The 22,396-nt window shown below is 39.1% G+C and overlaps 1 protein-coding gene across 1 annotated transcript in view; it reads left to right on the top strand.

Moving 5' to 3' along the window:
• The window catches only part of LOC134044979 (golgin subfamily B member 1-like), a 34,513-nt gene extending 17,116 nt beyond the window's left edge, over positions 1-17,397 (top strand). Inside the window, exons 22-30 of the mRNA XM_062494528.1 lie at positions 179-10,996; positions 11,279-11,430; positions 11,510-11,669; positions 13,086-13,238; positions 13,749-13,916; positions 14,740-14,837; positions 15,192-15,326; positions 15,986-16,100; positions 16,585-17,397. Coding sequence (XP_062350512.1) covers positions 179-10,996; positions 11,279-11,430; positions 11,510-11,669; positions 13,086-13,238; positions 13,749-13,916; positions 14,740-14,837; positions 15,192-15,326; positions 15,986-16,100; positions 16,585-16,743 — 11,958 coding nt within the window. The 3' untranslated portion in view covers positions 16,744-17,397. The remainder of the gene's footprint in view (positions 1-178; positions 10,997-11,278; positions 11,431-11,509; positions 11,670-13,085; positions 13,239-13,748; positions 13,917-14,739; positions 14,838-15,191; positions 15,327-15,985; positions 16,101-16,584) is intronic.
• The last annotated feature ends 4,999 nt before the right edge of the window (positions 17,398-22,396 follow it).

The raw sequence follows: 22,396 nt of genomic DNA, 5'->3' as shown, positions 1-22,396 counted from the left end.
TGCTTTAAATCTCATACACTGAGCTTTTTGTTTGTTAAAGCAATGTGAAGAAGAACATCTTGTGACTTTACATTGGGTACAGGCTGATTACCTTAAATGCTTGTTCTACAGTGTGGGGTGTAACTTCTCCCTCTAACAGGTATTTGGAGTGTTGTAACATTATTTTCTTGCTGTTTAGACTTTGAAACAAGACAGCGTGGTGGAGTCCATGCAGCTGGACCTGGACCAAACAAATGAAGAGCTTGACAAGTTGAATTCAAGCCATTTGGAGGAGAGGTCTCAACTCATTCAAGATCTGCAGAAACGTGAAAGAGAAATTGATAATCTGAAAGAAGCACTGGCAGAAAAAGACAGGGAGATGTCTGTCCTGTCTCTGAACATGACAGAATATTCTGAACAGGTTATGATCCTGAAGCATCAAGTGCAATGCAAAGAGGAGGAGATGCGAGGTTTGGAGGAGGCTTTATCAAAGGCTGAAAGGGAAATGCATTTACTGAAGGAAGTACAGACAGCTGATGTGAGAGATGCCGGCGTGAAGATCTCTGTCCTTTCTGAGCAGAGTGACACCATGAGAATGGAGCTGGAGAGAGTTAGAGCTGAGAATGAAGCTAAAACCAAAGAAAACGAGGAATTAATAAGGCAGAGCACTGAGAACAGCATGACAATTAAGGATCTCCGCTCCAAAATCAAGGCTAACAACGTCGCGTACCATAACAAGCTCTCAGAGTGCGAGTCACAAATTACTCTGCTGAAAGAGCAAATTACTAAATCATCTGAAAAGCTCCAAGAAACAGAGGATAAACAAAGGAAAGAAACTGAATGTTTGAAATCTCAGCTTGAGGAAAGCAATACGCTGAAGGAAAAATGGAGTGGTTTGCTTAAAGAGAAAGAGAGCAAAGCACAGACATTGGAAAATGAGTTAAAGTCAGTGAAGGATTCATACAACAAACTGGTTTTGGAAAATGCTAAAAAAGATGAGGAGTTGGCCGAGTTATCCAGAAAGCTTACAGAACATACTGATCATGAGGAAACAGCTAAAAAAGAGTTGCAAGACAAACAAGAGCTCATTGTTTCATTAGAGGAGAGACTTGGGGCTTTGGAGAAGCAGAATGAAGAGACTAAACTTAAATTAACTGGGGATCTGAAAGCCAAAGAGACATGTTGCAAAGAACTTAATGACCAATTAAATGAAATGCATAAACAAATTAAAAAACGGGAGATAGAGACACAGGAGAAAGCATCAGCTAATAACCAGTTGCAGGCAGATCTTGAAGGGAAACAAGACAAATTGGTAGAGCAAATAAAAGCAAATGAAAATCTGAAAAAGAGGATAGGTACAATGGAAAAAGAGAAGGAACAACTAATCAGAGAAAATGAGAATTTGTCCAAACTCTTAGACGTAAAAGAGTGTGAATTGTTAAAGAAAACCCAGGCTGTGGCAGAATTTGAGAATAAGTTAGCTGTTAGCACTGCTGAGTACGAAAAAACTCTTTCAGTGCTAAATTCTGATAAAAACTCACTGGCAAAAGAGATTGAACAACTGTCAGTAGTTGCCAAGCAAAAGGAAAGTTCAGTTGCAGAACAGCTGGGGGAGAAAACAAAGGAATGTAATGTGCTGGCTGAGCACTTGTCTGAAAGCAAGGAACAGACCCAACAGTTGCATAAACAAGTGCAATCACTGCTCATTCAGCTGAAGGAGCTTAGAGATGAAGGAATAAAGAAAGAAGAAATGTTAAATAATAAATTATCTGAATGCAGTGGTCTAATCCAAGAGCTCAGCCATAGCAAGGAAAATAATTTACTCCTGCAGGAAAAAATTCAAAACATAACTTTGGATTTTGAAACTGTGAACAGGTCTCTAGAAGAGAAGAACCTTCAAAATGATTCATTACGGAAGGAAATGGAAGAGAGTAAGCTTTGTGTTGTAGAATTGCAGGATGAAATAAAAAATCTTAAAGACAAGAAAACTAAATTGACTCAGTTGGTAGAGGAAAGAGACCTGGCTGTGAAAAGTCAGGGTTCAGAACTTGAGAAGTTTCAGAGGCAAATTTTTGAAACAAAGGAAGAAAATACTGTGTTAAATAATCAGCTGCAGTTATTAAGCAAAGAAATGGATGTGCTTAGGCATGAAAAGGAGGACTTTTCCAGCTTATTGAGTGAGAAGTCACATGAATGTAAATGTCTCCAGTCTGAAATTACTTCAGTAAGGCACCAAGCACAAACAGCAGCTCTAGAAAATGAAAAATTGAAAGCAGACATAGAGACAGTTAATGTTACAGTAATGAAAAAGTCAGAGGAAATAGCTGCTTTAACTTCACACCTGTCCCAACAAAGTCATAGTATTTTAGATTTGAAGGACCAAATTGACAGCCTCTTGATGGAGAAAGAGAACCTAAAAATTACCTTTGAGGAAAAAGAAACTCTACTTTCTGAAAAGGAGGCTTTGATTCAGGAAGTGAAAGATAAAGTGGCAGGAGAAGAGCGATACGTGGAATTCATTGCAGATCTGCAATACCAAATACAAGCCCTGAACTTCGAAACCAGTGAGCTCAGACACGCAATGCAGGAAAAAGAAGATGAATTTAAAAGGCAAGCCCAAGAACTTAAATTATTAAAAGAAAAATCTGAAGAGTCTGATGTACTTAGGGTTCAACTGTCTGAGAATATGGAGGTTATTTCTGACCTTCAAAGTCAACTTAAAAACATGACAAAACAGTTGTCCCAGTTGAATAATTCTGTTGTACAAAAAGATGCATCTTTAAAACAAAAGGTAGATGAATGCATCAGTTTAAAAGCACAGCTTTCTGAGATACAGGATTCTTGTTCTGAGCAGGAGAAACAGTTACAGCTTTTAGCCTCTGAAGCAGAACAGTTAAAAGTACTTGTGTCAGAAAAAGAATCAGCCATCAGCAGTATTTCGATATTCAGTGAGAATTTAAAGATGCAACTTCAAGAGAAAGAGACTGAATGTGGTGTCTTAAACAAACAGATGGTGGAGCTGCAGGAAATGAAAGAGAATTTCCAAAAAGAATTAGAGCATCAGAAGAATGTAATAATTGAGAGGGACCAGTCCTTATCAGAAAAGGAATCGTATCTTACAGAAAACAGAAGTCTCCTCAAAACTCTGGAGGAGAAAGCAAGGAAAGATGAAGAGAAGACACATCTGATTTCTCAGCTCCAAAGTCAGGTCCATGAGCTAACACAAGAATTACAAAACTCTAAAGAGCTAGTCTGTGAGAAAGAAAATGCCTTTTTATCTCTTCAGGAGGAAATTGAAGCACAGTACAAGCTGAGAACTGAGGTGAACATGTCTCTTGGGCAAAAGGAAGAAGTTATTGCTGGACTGCTTAATTCCTTAAAGGAGAAAGATGCCAGTGTACAGCTGGCAGAGAGCAATGTTAATGCTCTTTCTAGTGAGATTGATGTTCTCAGATCCAAATTAGAAGAAAGTGGAATGGCCATGAAAAATCTGACTGAGGAATTTGAGGAAAAGAATGAGAAGCTTGATAATCATCAGAAAAAAATTGATTCTTTGACTGTTGAACTTGACTCCCTTAAAAATGAGTACCAAAAAGCACTAGACCAAATAAATACCCAGGAACAAGAACTACAGCAGAAAGACTTGGCTGTGGAGTCTCTGCATGTGACGTGCACTGAACAGGCAGAGAAATTGGAATGTTTGAAGTTGGAGTTCAACAACTTAAGTTCCAAATCATCTCAAGACTACCATGACAAGGTGCTTTTAATAAATCGTCTGCAGTGTCAGGTGGAGTCTTTAGAGAAAGAAAAATCCCTGTTGCAAGGTGATGTTGGTAAACTGATGGCTGAAAACACACAACTTAATGCATCTCAGACTGATTTGCAGAAGAAATTGGAAGAGCTCCAGGATATCCATAAAAAACTAGAAACCAGTGAGAATTATGCAAGGATACAGATAGATGCTGTCAAACTGCAGATGAAGACTGAAAAAGAGAAGTTACAGATGCAGGTTAGTGTGAAGGGTGAAGAACTTTCTAAATTAGAATTTAAGTGTCAAACTCTAGAACAAAGTCTGCTTGAGTCAGAAAACAAATGGGTGACAGAACTTGATACGGTAAATTCACGAAGTAATGATCTTACTGAGCAATTGAGCAGTTTAAGAAGTGAAATGAAATCAAAAGATAGTGAAATCCAGTCCTTGCAGCAAGAGCTGGATCTTATAAAAGAGAAATTAACTCAGAGCTTATCTCCATTACTTAGTAGTAGGCTTTTATGGAAAGAAAAGGCACAAATTTCAGATCCTGAACTACAGCCAACTGATAGTAAAACTCAGTTGGAAAAATTCTCCACTCTGGTAACTGCTATTCTGAGCAAAGAAACAGAAGGAGAACATTTGCAACTGGCACTTTTAGAAAAACAGAAAGAAATAGACACCATGAAAGATGAATTAAGAAGTATGGAGTCACTTGAGAAGCAGAAGGAGGTGCTGCAGAGTGACATGGAAAAGATGAAGGGCAAATACACATCTGAAATGGAATGTCTGTCAAAAGAAATGGTCTCACTCAAGGAAACTTTAGGCAAACAAGAGTGTCTCCTAAAAGAAAGGGAGGAGTCTTTGGCAGAAATAAATGAGCAGGTGGAATTTCTTCAAGACAAAATGAATAAATCAGAAGAAATGGTGAGAGCTAGTCAAGAAAAGCTGCAGGCTGAAGGTAAAAAAGTAGCGAGTCTCCTTGAAGAAATGGGGGAAAAAGATCACCTCATCAAAAATTTAACTTCCCAGGTCAATCAGCAGAAGGATTTCATTTCTGGTCTAAGCCAGCAAATGAAAGAAAAAGACTCTTCTGTGACCCAGGTCATGGAGTCATTGTCTAATGAAATGCTGAATTTTTCTGAAGAGAGGAGTACATTAAATGCCAAACTGCAAGACCTTGAAGCTGTTCATAGTAGTTCAGTGGCAGAGCTAAACCGAGTATTGCAGGAACTCGGGGATTGTAAGAAAGAACTGGAACATAACCAGGTTATGTTAAGCAGTAGAGAAGCTGAGTTTAAAGATTTAATGAATGAAAAGGAGGAGATGAAGTGCAATCTTGAGAAAATGGGCAAGGAAAAAGAGAATCTGAAAAAGAAGCTTCAAGCGGCATTGATAGTAAGAAGAGATCTAATGCAAAAAATTGGGAAATTAGAAAAAAGTGGACAGGAAGAAATAGAAAAAGAGCAGAAAAAAGCAGAGGAGCTGTTGAAGCAAGTTAATGAGTTAACAGACAAATTGAAACTGCTTGAAGGACAAAATAATGATTTTGAGTCTCATCTTGGTACTTTGAAACAACAACTTATAGAAAAAGATGCCGAGATAAGTGATTTGACCAAAACCTTATCTTCAAGAGCTTCCTATTTAGAGGAACTTCAGCACAATATTACAGAACTGAATGATGCTATAGCTGAAAAACAAAATGTTTGTGAGCAGAGCCTAAAATCTTTAGGAGAGAAGGACTGTATGCTTGCTCATCTGCAATCTGTGCTTGATGAAAGAACAAGGGCATATCAAGAGGAACATTCTCAGTTGCTCTTGATTCTTGAAGAGGTGAAGTCTGAACTTAAAAAGAAGGAAGAATTGTTGAAAAATTCCAGTTTAGAAGAGCTTGGTTCAAGTGCTGGAGACAGGAACAAGTGTCTGAATACCAGCAGTGACATTAATGCCATGAGTCAATTGCAAAAAGAAAAGGAAGCTTTACAGAGGGAGCTTTTGGTCATGAAAGAGGATATGAAAAAATTCCAGCAAGAAAAGGAAGAGCATGTGAAACTGGCAGCAGATTTTGATGAACAAAAAGCCCATCTTGAGCAGCTCAGGCAAGAACATAAAACACTCTGGGAAGTTCTCCAAACAAAATGTAAGGAGCTGGGCTTTAACCAGTTAGAATGGAAGGACCTATTTCCAGCCAAGGCACTGCTAGGAGGAGAAGGAGCTGATCCAAGGAATTTGGAATCAGACAAACCAAGAAACAAGGTTCAGGTCGCATCCTTGAAAGAGTCAGAAAACACGATCACTTCTGTGCCAGTTGAAGACATTGAGCTAAAAGAACTAAGAAGTGATTATGCAAAACTTCAGGGGGAAGCAGAGATGTTAAGGAAAGAGTTGAGAAAAATATTGGTTGAATTCAGTGATGATAAAGAAGAAACAATCAGTTTAAAGTCTTTGAGACAGGAGGAAGAATGTCAGGGCAACTTGTTGGAGGACATAAAGTATCTACAGAAAAAGCTGGAAGCACATCGGACTGAAACTGTAGAGCTCAAGGCAGTGCTTGAACATGTGAATAATGAGAAAAGAGCACTTCTTAAAAAAAGTGAAGAGGATTACAGAATGAGCCAGGAGGAACTGCAGAGGTCAAGAATTGAAGCTAAGCGGGAGGTTGCAGGAAAGAATGAGGAAATAGAAGCACTGAGATGTTCACTTACAAATTTAAAGGAGAAACTTGGTCTGGAAAAAGAATTATTAAACAAAGCTGTAAAGGAGGGCCAGGAAGAAGCCCACCATTACAAAACAGCATTTGAAGACATGAAGAGTGAAAAAGAGGAACTTCTGAGCTCTTTGGAAAAGTCTAATTTGGAACTAATTAAGATGAAAAATGAGGTAGAACATTTCAGTGAAGAAAACAAAAATCTCGTGGCAGAGTTGTGTATGTTGCGTGAGAAGGCTGAGATGAGTAAACCTGTGGTGTTGGACAAAGAGCTTAAGGAAGAAAACGGAACTGAAAAGAAATTGGAAGAGGTTGGTTCAGAAAGTAATTCCCTTCAAGGGAATTTGGAAGGAAAAGTCACTACTTTCCAACTATCAGAGACTGATTACTCTGGGAAAAGTAAACTGAGAGAAGCAACAGAATGTGAAATCCAGAAACAAATGCAAACGATAGAAGAGCCCCTGGCAAAATCTACAAATTTAAATGACTCCAAAGTCCAAGAGCAAAGAGCTGCAACAGAAGAGAGATCCAGAGAGCGCCTTCAAAGGAAATTGCAGGCAGCTTTAATATCACGTAAAGAAGCCCTGAGAGAAAATAAGTGTCTAAAGGAACAGGTTGATCAGCTGGTGTTGGAAAAAGAAGAACTGGTGAACAAGACAGGAATGCTAGAGCACTTGCTAGAGCTTGGCAGAGAAAAGCAGAGTTCAAGTCCTGTGGCTCCATTGTCTGGAGAGGGGAGCCTTGCTTCGGAAAATGCGAGGCTGCTGGCTGAAAATGAGAACCTCACTGCAGCGTGTGAAAGTCTGAAATCCACCATGGAGTCCATAGTTCAGGAAAAAGAGGCCTTTTCTTTCCAATTAAATACCTTAAAAGATTCTCAGACAGTTGAATTGACAGGATGGAAGGCTAAGCATAGTGAATTAAAGCAGGAGTACGAATCGCTTCTTCAGGCATATGAGAATATCAGTAGTAAAGTGGCAGATATGAGGCAAGTCATTGATCTCAGCAGGAAAGAGAAGCAAGAGGCTGTTCAAAGACTCAGGGAAGGACAGTCTGAAAAGGAGGCTCTGCAGAAGCATTTACAAAATCTCGTTGATGAAAATGAGATTATTAAGAACCAACTGAAACAACTCAGTGAATCCAAGAAAATGGAGGTTGAGGAGTTACAGAGCAAAGCAGAAAGGCAGATCCGTGAGCAGGAGGTCAGGATGCAGGAACACCAGGATCGTCTGTGTGAGCTCACTGAGCAGAACCATCAGCTGATGGAGGAGAACGAGCAACTGAAACAAACCTCTGAAAACCTAAAGCAGGCTTTAGAGAAAATTCAGAATGAGAACGATGTCCTTCATAATAACATCACTGTAACTAAAGCAGCCTTGGGAGAACTGCAGGTTCAAATGGAAGTGTACCAAAACGATACACAATCCAAAATCAGTGATGCATTATGTGAAAATGAATCGCTGTTAAAAGACATGAATGTGTTAAGGGATAAACTCTCTGAAAAAGAGCAAGCTGTTCTTGTCCTAGAACAAGAAAGAAAGTTAATTTCAGAAAAAGCGCAAGAAACTGAGAAATCTCTGCTCCACAAAACTCATTGTCTAACAAAGCTGGACATGGAATGTAAAAGTCTAACACAAGAAATTGTTAGTCTAAATGAAAAAGTTAAGATTTTAAAGGATGACAAGTGTTTGTTACAGGAAGAATTAGAAAATGTACAAGAAAGTTCTTACAAAGTAAAAAATGAGAGAGAATTTCTTGAGACAGAATTGCTTAATCATGTTAAAAAAGTTGATCATCTTACTGATAGGATGAAATCTGCCCAGGTGCAGAATAACTTGCTGTTACAGCAGCTGGAAGAGTTAAAGGCAGAAAAATGTAATGTGGTTAGAGAAAAGGAAGAGCAGCAGCTCCATCTTGTAAAGATGTTTGAGGAGAAGGTGAAAAGTGCTCAGAGAGATAATAATGGGACTAAAAACAAAACGAAAGAATTGCAAGAACTCTTAAAGGAGAAACAGCAGGAGATCAACCAATTGCAAAAGGATTCTATAAAGTTCCAGGAGCTGATCCTGGATTTGGAAAGATCTGTGAAATTGTCACAGTCAAAAAATGAAAAATTTGAAAAGGACTTAAGTAATGCATCAGAAAAGCTGGCAGAATCAAATGATGAAATACTTCATCTCAAGGGAAAGCTTTCTGCACAGATGAACCTGTTGGATCAGTCAAAGAGGGAAGTGGACAGGCTTAAAGATGAGAATCTAAACTGGAGGAAAGAACTTCAGAAGAAAGGAGATGAACTGCAGCTTCAAAAGAGAGGATACGAGAGAGAATTGGAATTTCATCTCCAGCAGCTGAAATTGCTTCACAAAAGTGAAATTTCGAACCTGGAGGAAAGACATGGTGCCCTTGAGAGAGAAAAGGATCGGATGGTGAGTGAGGTTCAGGGTTTGCAGGAGGAAGTCAGCACGAAGGACTCTCAGAACAAGCAGCTGCAGGCAGAGCTGAATGCAGCTCTGGCACGACTGGCTGCTTTCACAAAGTGCATGTCCTCCCTTCAGGATGACAGGGACAGGGTCATCAGTGAGATGAAAAGCTGGGAAATGCAGTTCAAAGAGGCCATCCAAAACAAGGAGAAACAGCTGGAAGATACTAACAAAAGAATAGCGGCCTTGCAAGATGAATTGAAAGATAAAATTACTCAGATTCAAGAACTAAATATCAAATATTCTGTGGTAGAGGAAACAAAGGATGAACTGTACTTGAGGCAAAAATCTGTTGATATGCAGCGCTATGAAGAACTCTGCAGGATAAAGGAAGAAAATACCTTTTTTTTTAACAGACAGCAAGAGCTGGAGAGTGTTCTTCAGTCCAAAGAAGAAGCTTTGCAAGCACTCCTGAAAGAAAATAATTCTCTTAATCATCTCATAGAGAATAGTAAGAGTGCAGGAAGAGAGATAAAAGCTCTGGAAAGTAATTTTACAAGACAGGAGCAAGAATTGCAAGAGCTTCTAGCTGAGAAGGAAAAAATGAATGCTGAATTGCAAAAGCAGATGACCATTTCTGAGCAAATGAAGATCATGCTAAATAATAAAGACAAAGAAATTTCCTTACTCATTTCTTCAAAAGGGGATGAAATTTCGGACTATTTGATTCAGGTACAGACTCAACATAGGAATCAGATCAAAGAGTATGAACTTCAGTTAAGGTCTTTGCAGATGGAGAGACAGCAAGCTGAGGAGTCCTGTCAGAAGCTGGAAAACGAGATGAGAAATCTCCAGGTGAAAGCAGAAAAAGCAGGTCAGGATAAAGCTGCGATTGCCAGTGAAATAGATGCCTTTAAAAAATCCATGTCATCTCTCCAGAATGACCGGGATGATCTTTTCACCAGATACAAGGAGCTGGAGCATCTTCACCAGGATGTCTTAAACCAGAGGGACAGTCTTCTAGTTGGCAGTGCAAGTGAGACTAATGCTTTGAAACAGGAGTTAAGGGTCTTCCTCAATAGGATAGATGATCTGCATTCTGAAAATGCAATGCTGAGTGCACAACTGATAAAATACAGGGAAGATCTTAACCAGGTTTTATCTCTGAAAGACCATCAACTGAAGGACTTACTTAAGCAGAAATTGGAATGCATTAAAAGCCTTGAGCATGAAAAATACGATCTTCAGAAACAAATAAAAGAGATGCAGCTTTCCAGTGAACTGGAGAAGGGGGCTGCTGTGGCTTTGGAACATGAGAATAAAAAACTGGCATCTAAAGTAAGTGATTTAGAATCTCTAATCTCATCACTAAACAAAGAAAAACTTGTTTCTGAATCTGGAGAGAAGCTTCTAAGTAGTGAGAGTATTCAGAAAAAAGAATCTAATGGGCAGCATGGAGGAAAGCTTCAGAAAAAGGTTCGGGAACTTCAGAAATCCAGAGACAGAAATGCAGATGAGGAATACAGTGGGACTCTTTTGACACGTGGAGATAAACCTGATTCTTCTGCAGAGAAGATGCTGCTCGAAGTTCAGTCTCAAAACAGTGAGTTGAGATCTCAAAATGAGGCCTTTGGGAAAGCAATGACTGCTCTGCAGAACGACAGAGATCGGATCATAGAGGACTTTAAAGTTCTCCAGAGTAAATACACCTCTGAGCTCAAGACTGAAAGGAAAAAAGGAGATGAACTTGCAGCTGAATTGCAGGGGTTTAAGTCCCATCTTATGAGTATCCTCAAAGAGCACTCTCTTCTGCACGAGGCTGTCCTTGATGCCACAGATCAGGTTACCCTTGCTCAGGTGGCTGATGACATTGGAAGTGTCTGTAGGACTTTAGTGAGTCGGGAGCTGGAGGTGAGCAGGCTCTCAGCTGAGTGTGGGAATTATGTCCAGCAGATTGAAGCGTTTGCCAAGGCTATGGCCAGTCTCCAGGATGACCGAGACAAATTGCTGCAGGAGCTCAGCCATCAGAAGGTAACTTCTGAAGCCAAGCAGGGCTCAGCTTCATTTCCCATTGATTGCGGCAGCATCAATGAGAGAAATTCTTTTAAAAGTAGTTTGGAGGTGCCTCAGAACAATGTGGTAAGTTGTAATTAGCCACATGGCTCTGTTACTTAATTCTTTGTGCAGAGAATGCTCAGAGACATGCTGGATTCTGGAGTTTAACTTTGTAGATTATGTGAGTGCTAAGATAGCACTCTGTGCCCAGGGGAGGTGTGTTTACAGTTTTGGGAGTTAAGGTAATTACCCTGTTAAACAAAGCAAAAGGGGAAAACCTTAGTCTGTAATTAGAATTTTAGCACTAATCGAACTTCATCCATCTAGTTTTCATTCCAGTTCACTGAGAATGTTTATTAAACCTAGGCAAAAGAAGGGGCCAGCCTTGCAGCTGTTGAAATATCCAAGCTGAAGACCAAGGTTGATGATTTGGAGAGGGCTTTGCATCAGACAAAAGCCTTCCAGGCAGAAACCGAGAGAGAGATCTCCTCATACCAGAACGAGCTGGCTGGGTTAAGGTATAACAGTGCAGCTTTATCCTCTGCATTGATGTGTATAGAATATAGAATTACTGAACATCTGATGTTTTATGTTCAGGATGGAAAAAAACCTCCTCCTCTCAGAGTCCCAGGCACTGAGGAATCAATGTCAGATCACAGTGGCTGAGAAAGACCAGCAGATTGCTGAGCTCCAGAGGCTGCAGCAAGACATGATTGGGAAGAAGTCACTCCCTGCTGGCAGCAGTTATCCAGTCAAGGTAAAGAAATGGAATGTAGCAGGAATGTAAAGTGGAGGGAGTAGTTTATTCTCTGAAATTTGCAGCATGCTTCTCAAAAGAGCAGCCTATAGTAATCCTGTAAATTACTGTCTTAAATTAGTTAAATCCAGAATATAAAAGGAAGTTGAAAAAAAACCCAAACTAAATGGGTTTATTTCTTTCAGATTTATTATGGCTGTAACCCATTTCCAGGGATAGGCTTTTTAAGAGGATCAAAGAAGCTTTGTGGTTTAGACGGACAGGAGTTTTCACAGTTTGTATAGTTGATGCAGAGGATTTAAACACCTAATGAAGTTCATTCTTTAGAGCCTAAATCCATGTCTGGTTCCTGCAGATTGGACTAGGGCCTAACTGGGTGAGAAAGGGGAATGGAAGTGTTCTTGTCCTTCCCCTGAAGCAGCTGGAGCTGGCTTTTGCCAGGAACAAAATCCTGGATTTAGAAAGGTAGCAGCTGACACCCAGGCTGGCAAATGCTGTTTTGTAGACTCTCCTGAAAGATTCAAGGAAAGTGCTATTTTTGAATAATATTCTTACTTACCTTTTCTGTGCCAAAGGAAGGAAGCAGTATTCATTTTAATTTCATTAAAACCAGCATTTTGGTTGCTGAAGTTTGGATGCTTTTCATTTTCTCTGATTGCAATCATGAATAAGAGCTATTGACCAGTAATGTCTGTGGGTAATGGAGTATTTTATGTGGTAAAGACCTTTTATTTCCATGATTGTATAGGTGAATAGATTCCATAAAGCGTTAGAGATGGCACACATCCCTCCTTTATTGGAGATTGATATCAAAATGTTGAGCTGCCAGACATAAAGAAGGCCAAAACTGTAAATTGGTAATAAGCATTTTCTTTTCAAAATGGATTATTTTGGGTTTAAATTCATATTTACCAAGCAGCTGTTTTACAAGTCATGAATACAAGACTTTATTAGCTTGAAAATGATTTTTGAAAGGTGTTTTATGTTAATCCTTTGCTATTTTCCCCCCCTTTTTTTTTTTTTTGCTTCACATGGTTTTCAAATTAAAAATTAGGTTGGGTTGCTTTTTTGTGCTAATTTTTTTGTTATTTTTTAATGCAAGCATTAACACTATATATATATATATATATATATATATATATATATATATATATATCCATATAAAATATTGTATTTAAAGTGTGGTTCAAATGTGGTATTAAGTTAAGTGAGAAGAAAATAATCTTGTGAAAAGGGAATTCTGTAGGATATATTAACTATATTTTATTATAATATTATATATATATATATTGTAATAACACATATATAATACATTAAATATATGGTAATAAATTATTATAAATCTTTTATCTATTTATTGTGAATTATTTAGAGAACTCCTGTACCATTTACCCTGAATATCCTGATATCTTTAAGGCTTTGGAAACTTCCTCCCTTGCTGGAAGTGCTGATGGAGCAGAGGAAATCAAACGTGTCCTGGCTGAGAAGAACCAGCTGCAAACTGAGCTGCAGCGCTGCCTCCAGGAGATGCAGCAGAAGGACCTGCACTTCCAGCAGATTAATTCCAAGGTACCTTGGAGCAACAGCTCTGGTCCTGAAAAGCTCACATGAATCTGGGCCTCATGTTGGAATATTGCTGGAGTGGTTGGTGTCTTGCATGTCTGAATGGGATTTTACTTTGAATTGTAGATATTTTAAAAGAACTCAGCCTGGACGTTCAACTAAATGTCAGTTTCCTTTGTGCCAGGCTTTCCTGACTTGGTGTTTATCTGAGAGGTTTATTTGACTCTGCATTCTGAAGACATTGAACCTCTGAACTTCTACTCACAGTGAAATATTTTTCATTATAGACAGAAACAGGTGCTGGAGTAAGATTTCAGCTTCTGGTTTGGGTCTACTGATGGCAGGGGAAATCACTGCTCAGCTTTCATTATTTTCTCTGCTCATAAAACATCTTAAATCACAACCCAGCTGTGACCTTGCCAAAAAGTGGATGCAATTTTGAAACAGCAGGTCTCAAATCTTCAGGGATTTCCTGGGAGAGCTAATTTGAATGACTTCAGTGTGAATTTCTCTTAGGTTGTGCAGTCAGCAGAAGAGAATGCTGTCCTGTCTGCCCAGCTGAAGACTCTCTCCCAGACTCTGAGGGACAACCAGCTTCATTACACTGACCTGCAAAATCGTTACTTAAGGCTGGAGAGGGAGTATCAGGCCATGCAAGTGACATCTTTCCAAGGCTCAGTCCAGGTAAACAGACCCATGGAAAGGTTCTTAGGTTTCTTCCTTCTGTGCTTACACTTTTCTGGTTTTCTTGCTAAAAATGAAATAAAGTACTTTTTTTTGTAGTGACCCAGTACTTTCCTGGTCCATGACTGAAGATAATTGTATTTATTGTTGTTATAGCTGGTCTATTTTAACTTTTCATTTAAGGAAGCTGTTTTACGTAATTTTTTTCTTGTTTTGAAACATCTTTTTTGAGTTGGTCTGCAGCTGGCAAAGATAACTGGATGATCACTGTGCATGGATCAGGAAATTTAGTGATAATTTGATATCAGTTCTGTCTTATTTTACAATGCTTGAGTAACATTTTCAGAAATGAGATCTACATCTCCAAATCAATATTTCAGTACCCTTTGCCAACCCCTCATGCACATTGTTATTCAGGGTTGGAACCTCATGATTTTTAAGGTCCCTTCCAACCCCGTCATTTATGATCCATCACTGTTCCTTTGTTTTTAAAAAGCTTTCCTGTACTGCCTTGGTTATTCATTAACAATCATTGATAGAACACCCTGAAATAGCATATGGATACATATAGAAAACAGCCCTTGCTCTTTAATAACAAGAACTGTAAATTAAAAATAATAGCTGCCTTGCTTCTGGAATTGTAGGTCCATTTCTTTCCCCTCAGACAGTGTTGAAAGATGGAAATGAAAACATTAAGTGGCACAAAGAATTATCTTTTCCACTGTTTTTGTGGTGCTTATGGCTTCTATAATTGAAATGAAGACTTTTGGCAAGTAGAAAAATGGTTACTTGTTTTGGTTTTTTTCCCCTTAATATTTTCTAGGATGAAATCAGAGCAGAAGTTCCCCCTGGAGCACCACAGGAGAGATCTGGGATTATTGTGGAGATAGACAATATGGAGCTAAATGAGCTCAGAAAAAGGTCAGGACTCTGAGCATGTATTAGCAATATTATTTTCCTGACAGCTGTGTAGTGAGTGTGAAAGTAATGCTTTTCTATCCCTCTCAGGCATTTGTGTGGAGAAGGGTAAGGAGTGGATTTACAGTGCATTACATGTATCATAAGCCATATTCTTGAATTGTTATCATCTGGTAGTACTTGTGGTTTGTATCTGTACATAAATGTACTGGTTATTGGTGACTTTATCTCAATATTTAAGCTAAAGCATCTCATTATAATTAAGTCTGTCATGAAAAGGAAGATTTCCTAATAAGAAAAGAACAAGTAATTATTTGAGTCCATAAAATACTGATTTGAGATTTTATTTTGTCCCAGGCTTGCAGAGACTGAGCAGCAGTATGAGTCAGTGCAGCAGGGTCTCTCCCAGCTCACAGAAGCACTGGCAGAGGAGAGGAGGAGGAGAGAAGCTGCAGAAGATGCTCTTGGACTCTCTGAGGAGAGAAGTAACAGGTAAAACACAGATTGTTTGTTTGCCTTTGATTTTTAGTGAGATTAGTGAGCGGTTTTCCTGTGGGTCTTTAGATTTATTTTTTTTTGAGATACTACTACTATTAGTAGTAGTAGTACTACTACTACTGATAATAATAATAATAATAAACAAACCTGTGTGTGAGCCCACAGTGCCCAAAGCAGTGAAAATCCGTGTGTTAAAAACCTGAGTTAAACACTGGATCAAGAAAGTGTTACAGGCTATGGGATTTTATTTATTTATTTGATTTCATCTGTTAGACTCAGTAGTCAGTGCTATTTCTTGTTTCCAGTTTAGGAAAAAAAATTCTATACAACAACTTCAGCAGAGCCACTGGTTAGATTGAAAATATCATTTATGCACCTGCCTAAATAAAGTGTTCCTCACTACCATCACCTGAAAATCACTGTTCAGTCAGCTGGTGATGATGGGGATTAATTCTGAATAAATGAAACACCTTGAAAGTAGATTGTAAGTAGAGACTGAAAATGACCTGGCAACATAAAGTGAGTCAGCTTTTTGTGGAGACCTTCCCTCAGTCATTTTAAGTATGCAAAATAAGGTTTTTTGTGCCAATTCAGTACTTAAAAGAGGAGATAATTCAGGAGTGCATGTCTCTGTGCCTTCAATTTTTCTCTAGATTTGAAGCAGGCAGTTACAGGTCTGTCCCCAGTGACTTCACTGTCCAGATGGAAGCTGAGGAGGAGAGGGAAGCCTTAATCATCAATCCCAGTGAGCATGTTGTTGTGAGAAAGGTAAGGGAATGAAAGCCTTTATAAAGCCTGAATTGTCAGCTCCTTAAAAGTGGTGGAAAAGCATCCTTCATTTTTTCTGTTGGGCCTGTGAGTCCAAGACCAGCAGCTGTGTAAACTGTGCCAGAAAACACAGTACATATGTCCAGGTTAAAAAATGTATGTAATTATATTTGTACTACATGTGTGGCCATTAAATAAACTGTGTCTGCATTTAATTATGCATGCCCAAAATGCAGTATGCCTATTTATGTGTGTGGAGTTGCATAATACACAGCTTGGATTCATTCCTTTCCCCTCTCATTAATGCTGGGTTTGGGGCCTTTAAATCATTTACGCTTTGGCATTTGGGATTGGTTGTGTTTTGGGGTCAGTTGCTGTGTCAGAGGCAAAAGGTTTGTAGTGCCTGAGAAATCCAGGCTGCAGTCAGGCTGTTTCTGGTTTGTATTCCTGATTGTTCCTCTGATGACTTCTGTCTATTCCTCAGATGAAAGGAGGAGCCCTTTCCTTGCGCCGCTGGCTCCGGGGGCGAAGCCTTTACTGCTCCAAGCTGCTGACGGCCCGAGCCAAATCCCGCTATTTATTCCTCACCTACCTGGTCACACTACACCTCCTGGTTCTCCTGTGCCTCACTGGTGTGCTCTGAATCCACTGCACTCCCTGGGTGGCTCCTTTCCTCTGGGCAGTGCCAGTCCCAGCCTGCAGACTCCTCACGTGCTGCTGTTCTGCTATGCACTGGACACAGTCGTACAAATCCCTGGGATGCTACACAGAATCTTGAGCTTCTCCAGTGAAATCCGTGCATATCACACTTGCTCCAAAGTTGACTTGAATTGCTCTTTAACAGTGGGATATTATATTTGCTAAGGAGAAAATATTCCCCTCTGTCCTCTGCCCTACAAGGAAACTGCTGCATACAAGTTATTTAATATTGTTTGTGGGTACATAACGGTTGATTACTACTGAATGGGTTGTAAATGATATCTTTTCTATACAAATTTTATTTTAAGACTTAAAACTATAAATTCTAAAAGGAATATCAAGCTATTACTGTATATTAGCTTCTTGATTATAACAAGGAGTTTTATTGAGTGCAATAAAGGAAGAACTACTGTATTTTTGATTTTCTTTGGTTGGGTGGGTGTTTGGTTTTTGTGGTGTTTTTTTTTTTTTAAAATAAAAGAATTAAGGTTCTTTCCCATTCCATTTGTAAAGAAATCAAGATGCACAGATCTGTGTGTGGTAATGAGGTAAGCTGATGATTAAAGAGTCACAGTTGAGGTGACATAAATATCTCCAACTTCTAATATTCTTTTTGCAATTTTTTTTCTTTCTGTAACTTGTGGGCTTTCAGTACTTATTAAATTTACTTGCACTTTTCTTGGTGGGGCTTAGTTACTGCCTGTCTTGGAGGTAAAAATGTTCCTCAGCTGCAGAACACATGAAATTCAAGCTTCTAAAGACACAACCTTATATATTTCACATGTTTCAGCTTCAAGGTACAAATCAATAAATTCAGCTAGGAATCTTGTGGGAAAAGGAAAACCCAGTGAATATGGAAAAGGAAGGATTCCACTGGTTTTGCTGATGAGCGGAAACAAGGTTGACTTGGAGATTTTTTTTAGTGAAGTGATTAATCTGCTTAAGAGGTATTTACTGCTGCAGGTGAATACTGTAAAACACCTTCTTTTGATGGTCTTTTATGTTTCTTAGTCTGGTAAAGGTCTGGATTTTTATATAAATCCAATATATTCTGCTATATATTTTTTTTTAAATAGTGATGGTTCATGTCCTTTGAATGGCTGATTCAGTCCATGTATTCAGCCCTGGTGTCACCCAAATACTGAGGTAACTCATAAACACCAGGTACAGTGGGAACATGAGCACTGAGGATGCTGACTTTTCCCTTCCCAGCCTGGAAAGGGGTGTTAGCAGAGTGATAATGAGCTTTACTCAGCTAATTATATTATAATGAAGCAGAGTGTTTTCCAAAGCCAACAATGGCCCTTCAGTCCTTCCTGTCTTACTGATCCAATGTGAAGGATTTTTACCTGGGGGGGAGAGAAAACAACTCTCTGTTCTGAGGCACAGTGAGTGGGGAATGATCCAGAGGTGTTTGAAATTCTGTCCTGCTTTATCCAGGCCTTTGTGCTGTCACTGTGATAAGCACAAACTGGGGAGGGAAAAAAAACAAGTCGAATGGCTTGGCATGTAGATATCCTGTGAACTCCATTCCAGAAGCTGATAAAAATGTATCTGGGAGCTGAGCTCACATCATTTAGGAAGCAGCTTTTGCTGGGTAAGTATTGCCCTGAGACTGCTCATGTTACAGTTCATTATTTAAATGCTTGGCTTCACCTGGTCTGAGATCAAGCAAATTGAGGAAATTTGTTTAAAATTCTCTCTCCTAAAACTCTAGTGTCTCAGCTGATGTAATTCCTGATGTATTTAAGAACTGAATTTACCTCTGGTTTGTGCTGTTGGAGCCAGAGTCTGGTGCAGTGCTGTAATGTTGGATACTGCTGGTAAATAACTGGTTTATTGCAGTCCAAAGCCTTTTCCTGGGGGTTTTGGGAGAAAATAACAATTCATGGCAATGTGAATGAGTGTTCAAACCCATCAACTACTAGAACTAAGGGATAAACATTCCCACATTAAACCCCTTTCCAAATTTATGTGATAAAATCCATTTTTGCCTTGTTAGGGACAAGAACTTTGCTGGGCAAGTGCTGTTTTTCATTCCTTTCCCATTTCTGAAGTACCTTCCCTTACTGAGTGAAGTTGCCAAAGAAGGAAAAATAAAATCTCTCCCTTGTATCAACTTCCTAAAGAGGCAATTTTCCAGTCCTAAAAATAACCCAGGGATCCATAGCCCTTGGTGAGAGTTTTGCCATGAATTTCAGGGAGACCAGGATGTGGAGGTGTTGGCCAGCTCCTGAAGCTGAGGTGTTGCAAGGCAGTTGTGCTACCTGCCTCCTGTTCTTTTTCCCAGAACAGCCAATTCCATGAAGTGTTTGCCACTAACAGATAGGGAATAGGGTCTGAAGTGAGCTCTCCACATTACAGAATGGCTGACACTTAGACACACAGCAAATGCTTCCCCAAAACTTTTGCTGGGGGTTAGTTTTAGTTACTTGTTTGAGATTGAGGATCACCCTCTAAAAGAAAAAAAAAAAAAAAGCAAATTTCAATATTCCACGAGGGAAAAACTGCAGTCTCTGAAGTAACTGATGTTTTTGGTGGTTTATTTACTATTAACTCTAATGTTACAGCTGGTATGTGCCCACAATCAATTAACTCTAGGCAAAGGAACTTTGTAGCAGATAATTTCCCCTTGGAAGAAGTGGGATTTATGCTTAAGTCCCAGTAGAGGCAAGTGTGTGTCCTGTAGCTGAGCTTGCCCATGGTCACGAGGCCAATTAAGAGAGGATCACAGGACCCTGGAGGCTGCAGCAGGAGATTTTTTCCCTCTGGAAGAAACAAAAGGCTGCAAATGTCCTGATTAATTTGCTTTGTGAAATCCTATTCAAGTGGGAATTTATGTGGAAACTTCACATGCTTGGTAAGATCCACTGACTTTGCTGGTTAGGTTTTATTCTTTGCCAAAAATTTTGTGTTTTAATGATATGAAGGTGTCTCAGGGAAGAAAAGCTCCTGTTGGAATTAAATAATATTATGAGTCAGATTTTGATTTTTCTGGGCTGTCAAAATTCTCCCCTGAAGTTCTGTGTGATGAAAAATGTTTTATCTCATATGTTGTGATATTATTTGGGGCAATCACGACAATGCAATTGCCTAATGCAAATGTGATAAACTTCTTAAAATCAGTATTTGAGATTTTTCTTTTAGAAGATCTGTCTCTGCTTTATTTTAATTAATGAGTTTTTCAAAACCATTTGACTTCCAGCAAGGGGGAACCTCACTGTTTAAAGGCAAAATAGTGGAACTGTTTAGACAGAGAGGAACTAAATAAATGAATCTAGAGAAATTGTATCTTTTCCACCTCTAATTCCTTCCCTTTATTCCTTTTTGCCATGACATTCCTTGTGGAGAAACATGAGTTTTGCTGATGCTCTCCTTGCCTGGGCTCCTGTTTGAGCATAAGTAACACTTCATTTCTGAAGCTTCCTTGATCTATCTGGTGGGTTTATGGAAGGAATTATAACAAAGTGGTTACCCACAAAATCACATTTTAGTTCCTTGCATGTTTTGGGGATGCATTCTGTGAGGGCAGGAGCAGGAACAGTATTTCACTGGAAGTTTTAACTTAAAAATAGTATTTTGTCCCTGATGATCCTGACAAACTGCACTAATATTGGAATAATGTCCTTTGCAGGGTGTTATGGTTGGAATGGGTCAAAAATGCATCAATGTAGGGGATTAAGCACAAAGTAAAAGAGGGATTCTAACACTGGAACATTCCATTGAGTGTGGAATCATCACTAAGTGGGATGATGTGGGAAAGGTACGTATTTATATTATAGTATAGTACATCATATAGTGTATATAATATATTTTATTTTATTTTTATTTTATTTTTATTTTAGTATTTTTATTTTATTTTTATTTTAGTATTTTTATTTTATTTTTATTTTAGTATTTTTATTTTAAAATTTTATACTTTTGGTTTTGTATTTTTATTTTTATTTTTCTTATTTTTATTTTTATTTTAAAAATAATTTTATTTTTTATTTTTCTTAATTTTTATTTTTAAATTGTTTAATATTTTTTATTTTCATTTTATTTTATGCATACTAGTCAGTCATGAAGTTCCTACTAAGGCAAAACATGTGACAAGGATAAAAAGGAGGTAAAGTTAAAAAAATACAGATTGCAATTCATCAGAGGTGAATTGGAGAAATACTAAATTACTGAAATTGGGAACAAAACCTGAGGTGAGGTGCAGGGGAGGACTTGTTTTCTCTCCTCTTCCTCATTTACATGAGGAAGAGGATGAGTGGTGCCCACAATCTCACATTCCATGTGACATTCTCACTGTCACTCCCAGAGGAAAGCACAGACTGGGGCTTCCTCTCCCTATTACTGATCCTTTGAGAGGGGGATTTAATTTTTTTTTCCCTGAAGCATGTTTTTCTGTTGCTAAAAGTTGGCTTTTTTGTATCTGGGTGGTTAGAATGTGTCTTTATTCCCCATCCAGCACCACTTCCTCGGCACTGTGCAATGAACTCTGTGGGAAATGCCAGTTCCAGGATGTCCCAGGTGCAGGCAATGGGAGAAGCTGCTAAATATCTTAAATATCCCAAGTGTCCTGGTCTCTTTGGGAAATATCTGGGTCTGTATGTGAAGATACTGCACTGTCTGGGGTGGAAGCTCCACAGGGAAACGCTCCTGGTGCTGTTTTCCTGTGGGAAATGCTGCTGAAAGGGAGATGCAGGGCTGGGCTTGTTCTGTACCCTGCTGCCTAGGACGAGGTGCAGTTATAACTCGTGTGTCTGAACTCGGTGACTGTGCCGTGGCCATGGACCCAGGGTGTTTCTCATGAACACACCAAAGCTGATCCAGGAGCAGTGCGAGTTCCTCAGTTCATATTTGGATATAAATTGCTCACCTACTCCTCTAGATGGAAGCACAGTACTTGTATTTCATTCTCTCCCTGCTTGCTGGCAAGCATACTTTTCTAACTACATCCCATTATGTTTTTCTACCCCACAATTTTCCTGCTGTCTACATTCAGCAAGAAATAATATTTTTCCTGTAGGAGAAAAAAATATTTTTTTTCATCAGCATCTGGCAATTGTCCTGTGCACAACACACACCGGTGTGGATTCCTTCTCTGGGTAATGCTGGGTGCAGGAGCAGACGTCTGAAACCGAGTTAGAAGAAGGAATTAAGGAGGGTTAAAAAGGTGGGATGTGCTTTCCTGTAGTGTGATTATTTTTAGGGTGTTGCATGATGGAGGCCTCAGGCAGTGCTGTAACTCAAACAATGGTCAGGGACTAAATGGGCTCTTGCAGCTGAAGCTTTCCTTCTTTTTGTCTCTTGGATGCAGGAATTACTTGTGGAAGTGGCTCCCTAGCCCAAACTGGTAGGGAAGAGACACAAAACAGAGTTGACAACTGTTACGATTACTGCAAATAAGAAGAAAAAGGGTGATTTTGTTCCTTGTGTGATTTTGATCCAAGCCACAAATTTCTTCCCACTGTTTGGAAATCCTACTCCTGAAAGCACCAGAGCGTGGAGGAAACAAGAGAATTCCTGGGTAACGTGCCAAAAATGGGACAAAAGCACAGCAGTGCAGTGCCCAGCCATCCACAGGGCACAAAAGGGGGTTCCCCAAA

The sequence above is a fragment of the Cinclus cinclus genome, chromosome 6 (assembly GCF_963662255.1).
Source record: "Cinclus cinclus chromosome 6, bCinCin1.1, whole genome shotgun sequence".
Lineage (NCBI taxonomy): Eukaryota > Metazoa > Chordata > Aves > Passeriformes > Cinclidae > Cinclus > Cinclus cinclus.
This window is presented reverse-complemented; position numbering and strand designations above follow the sequence as displayed.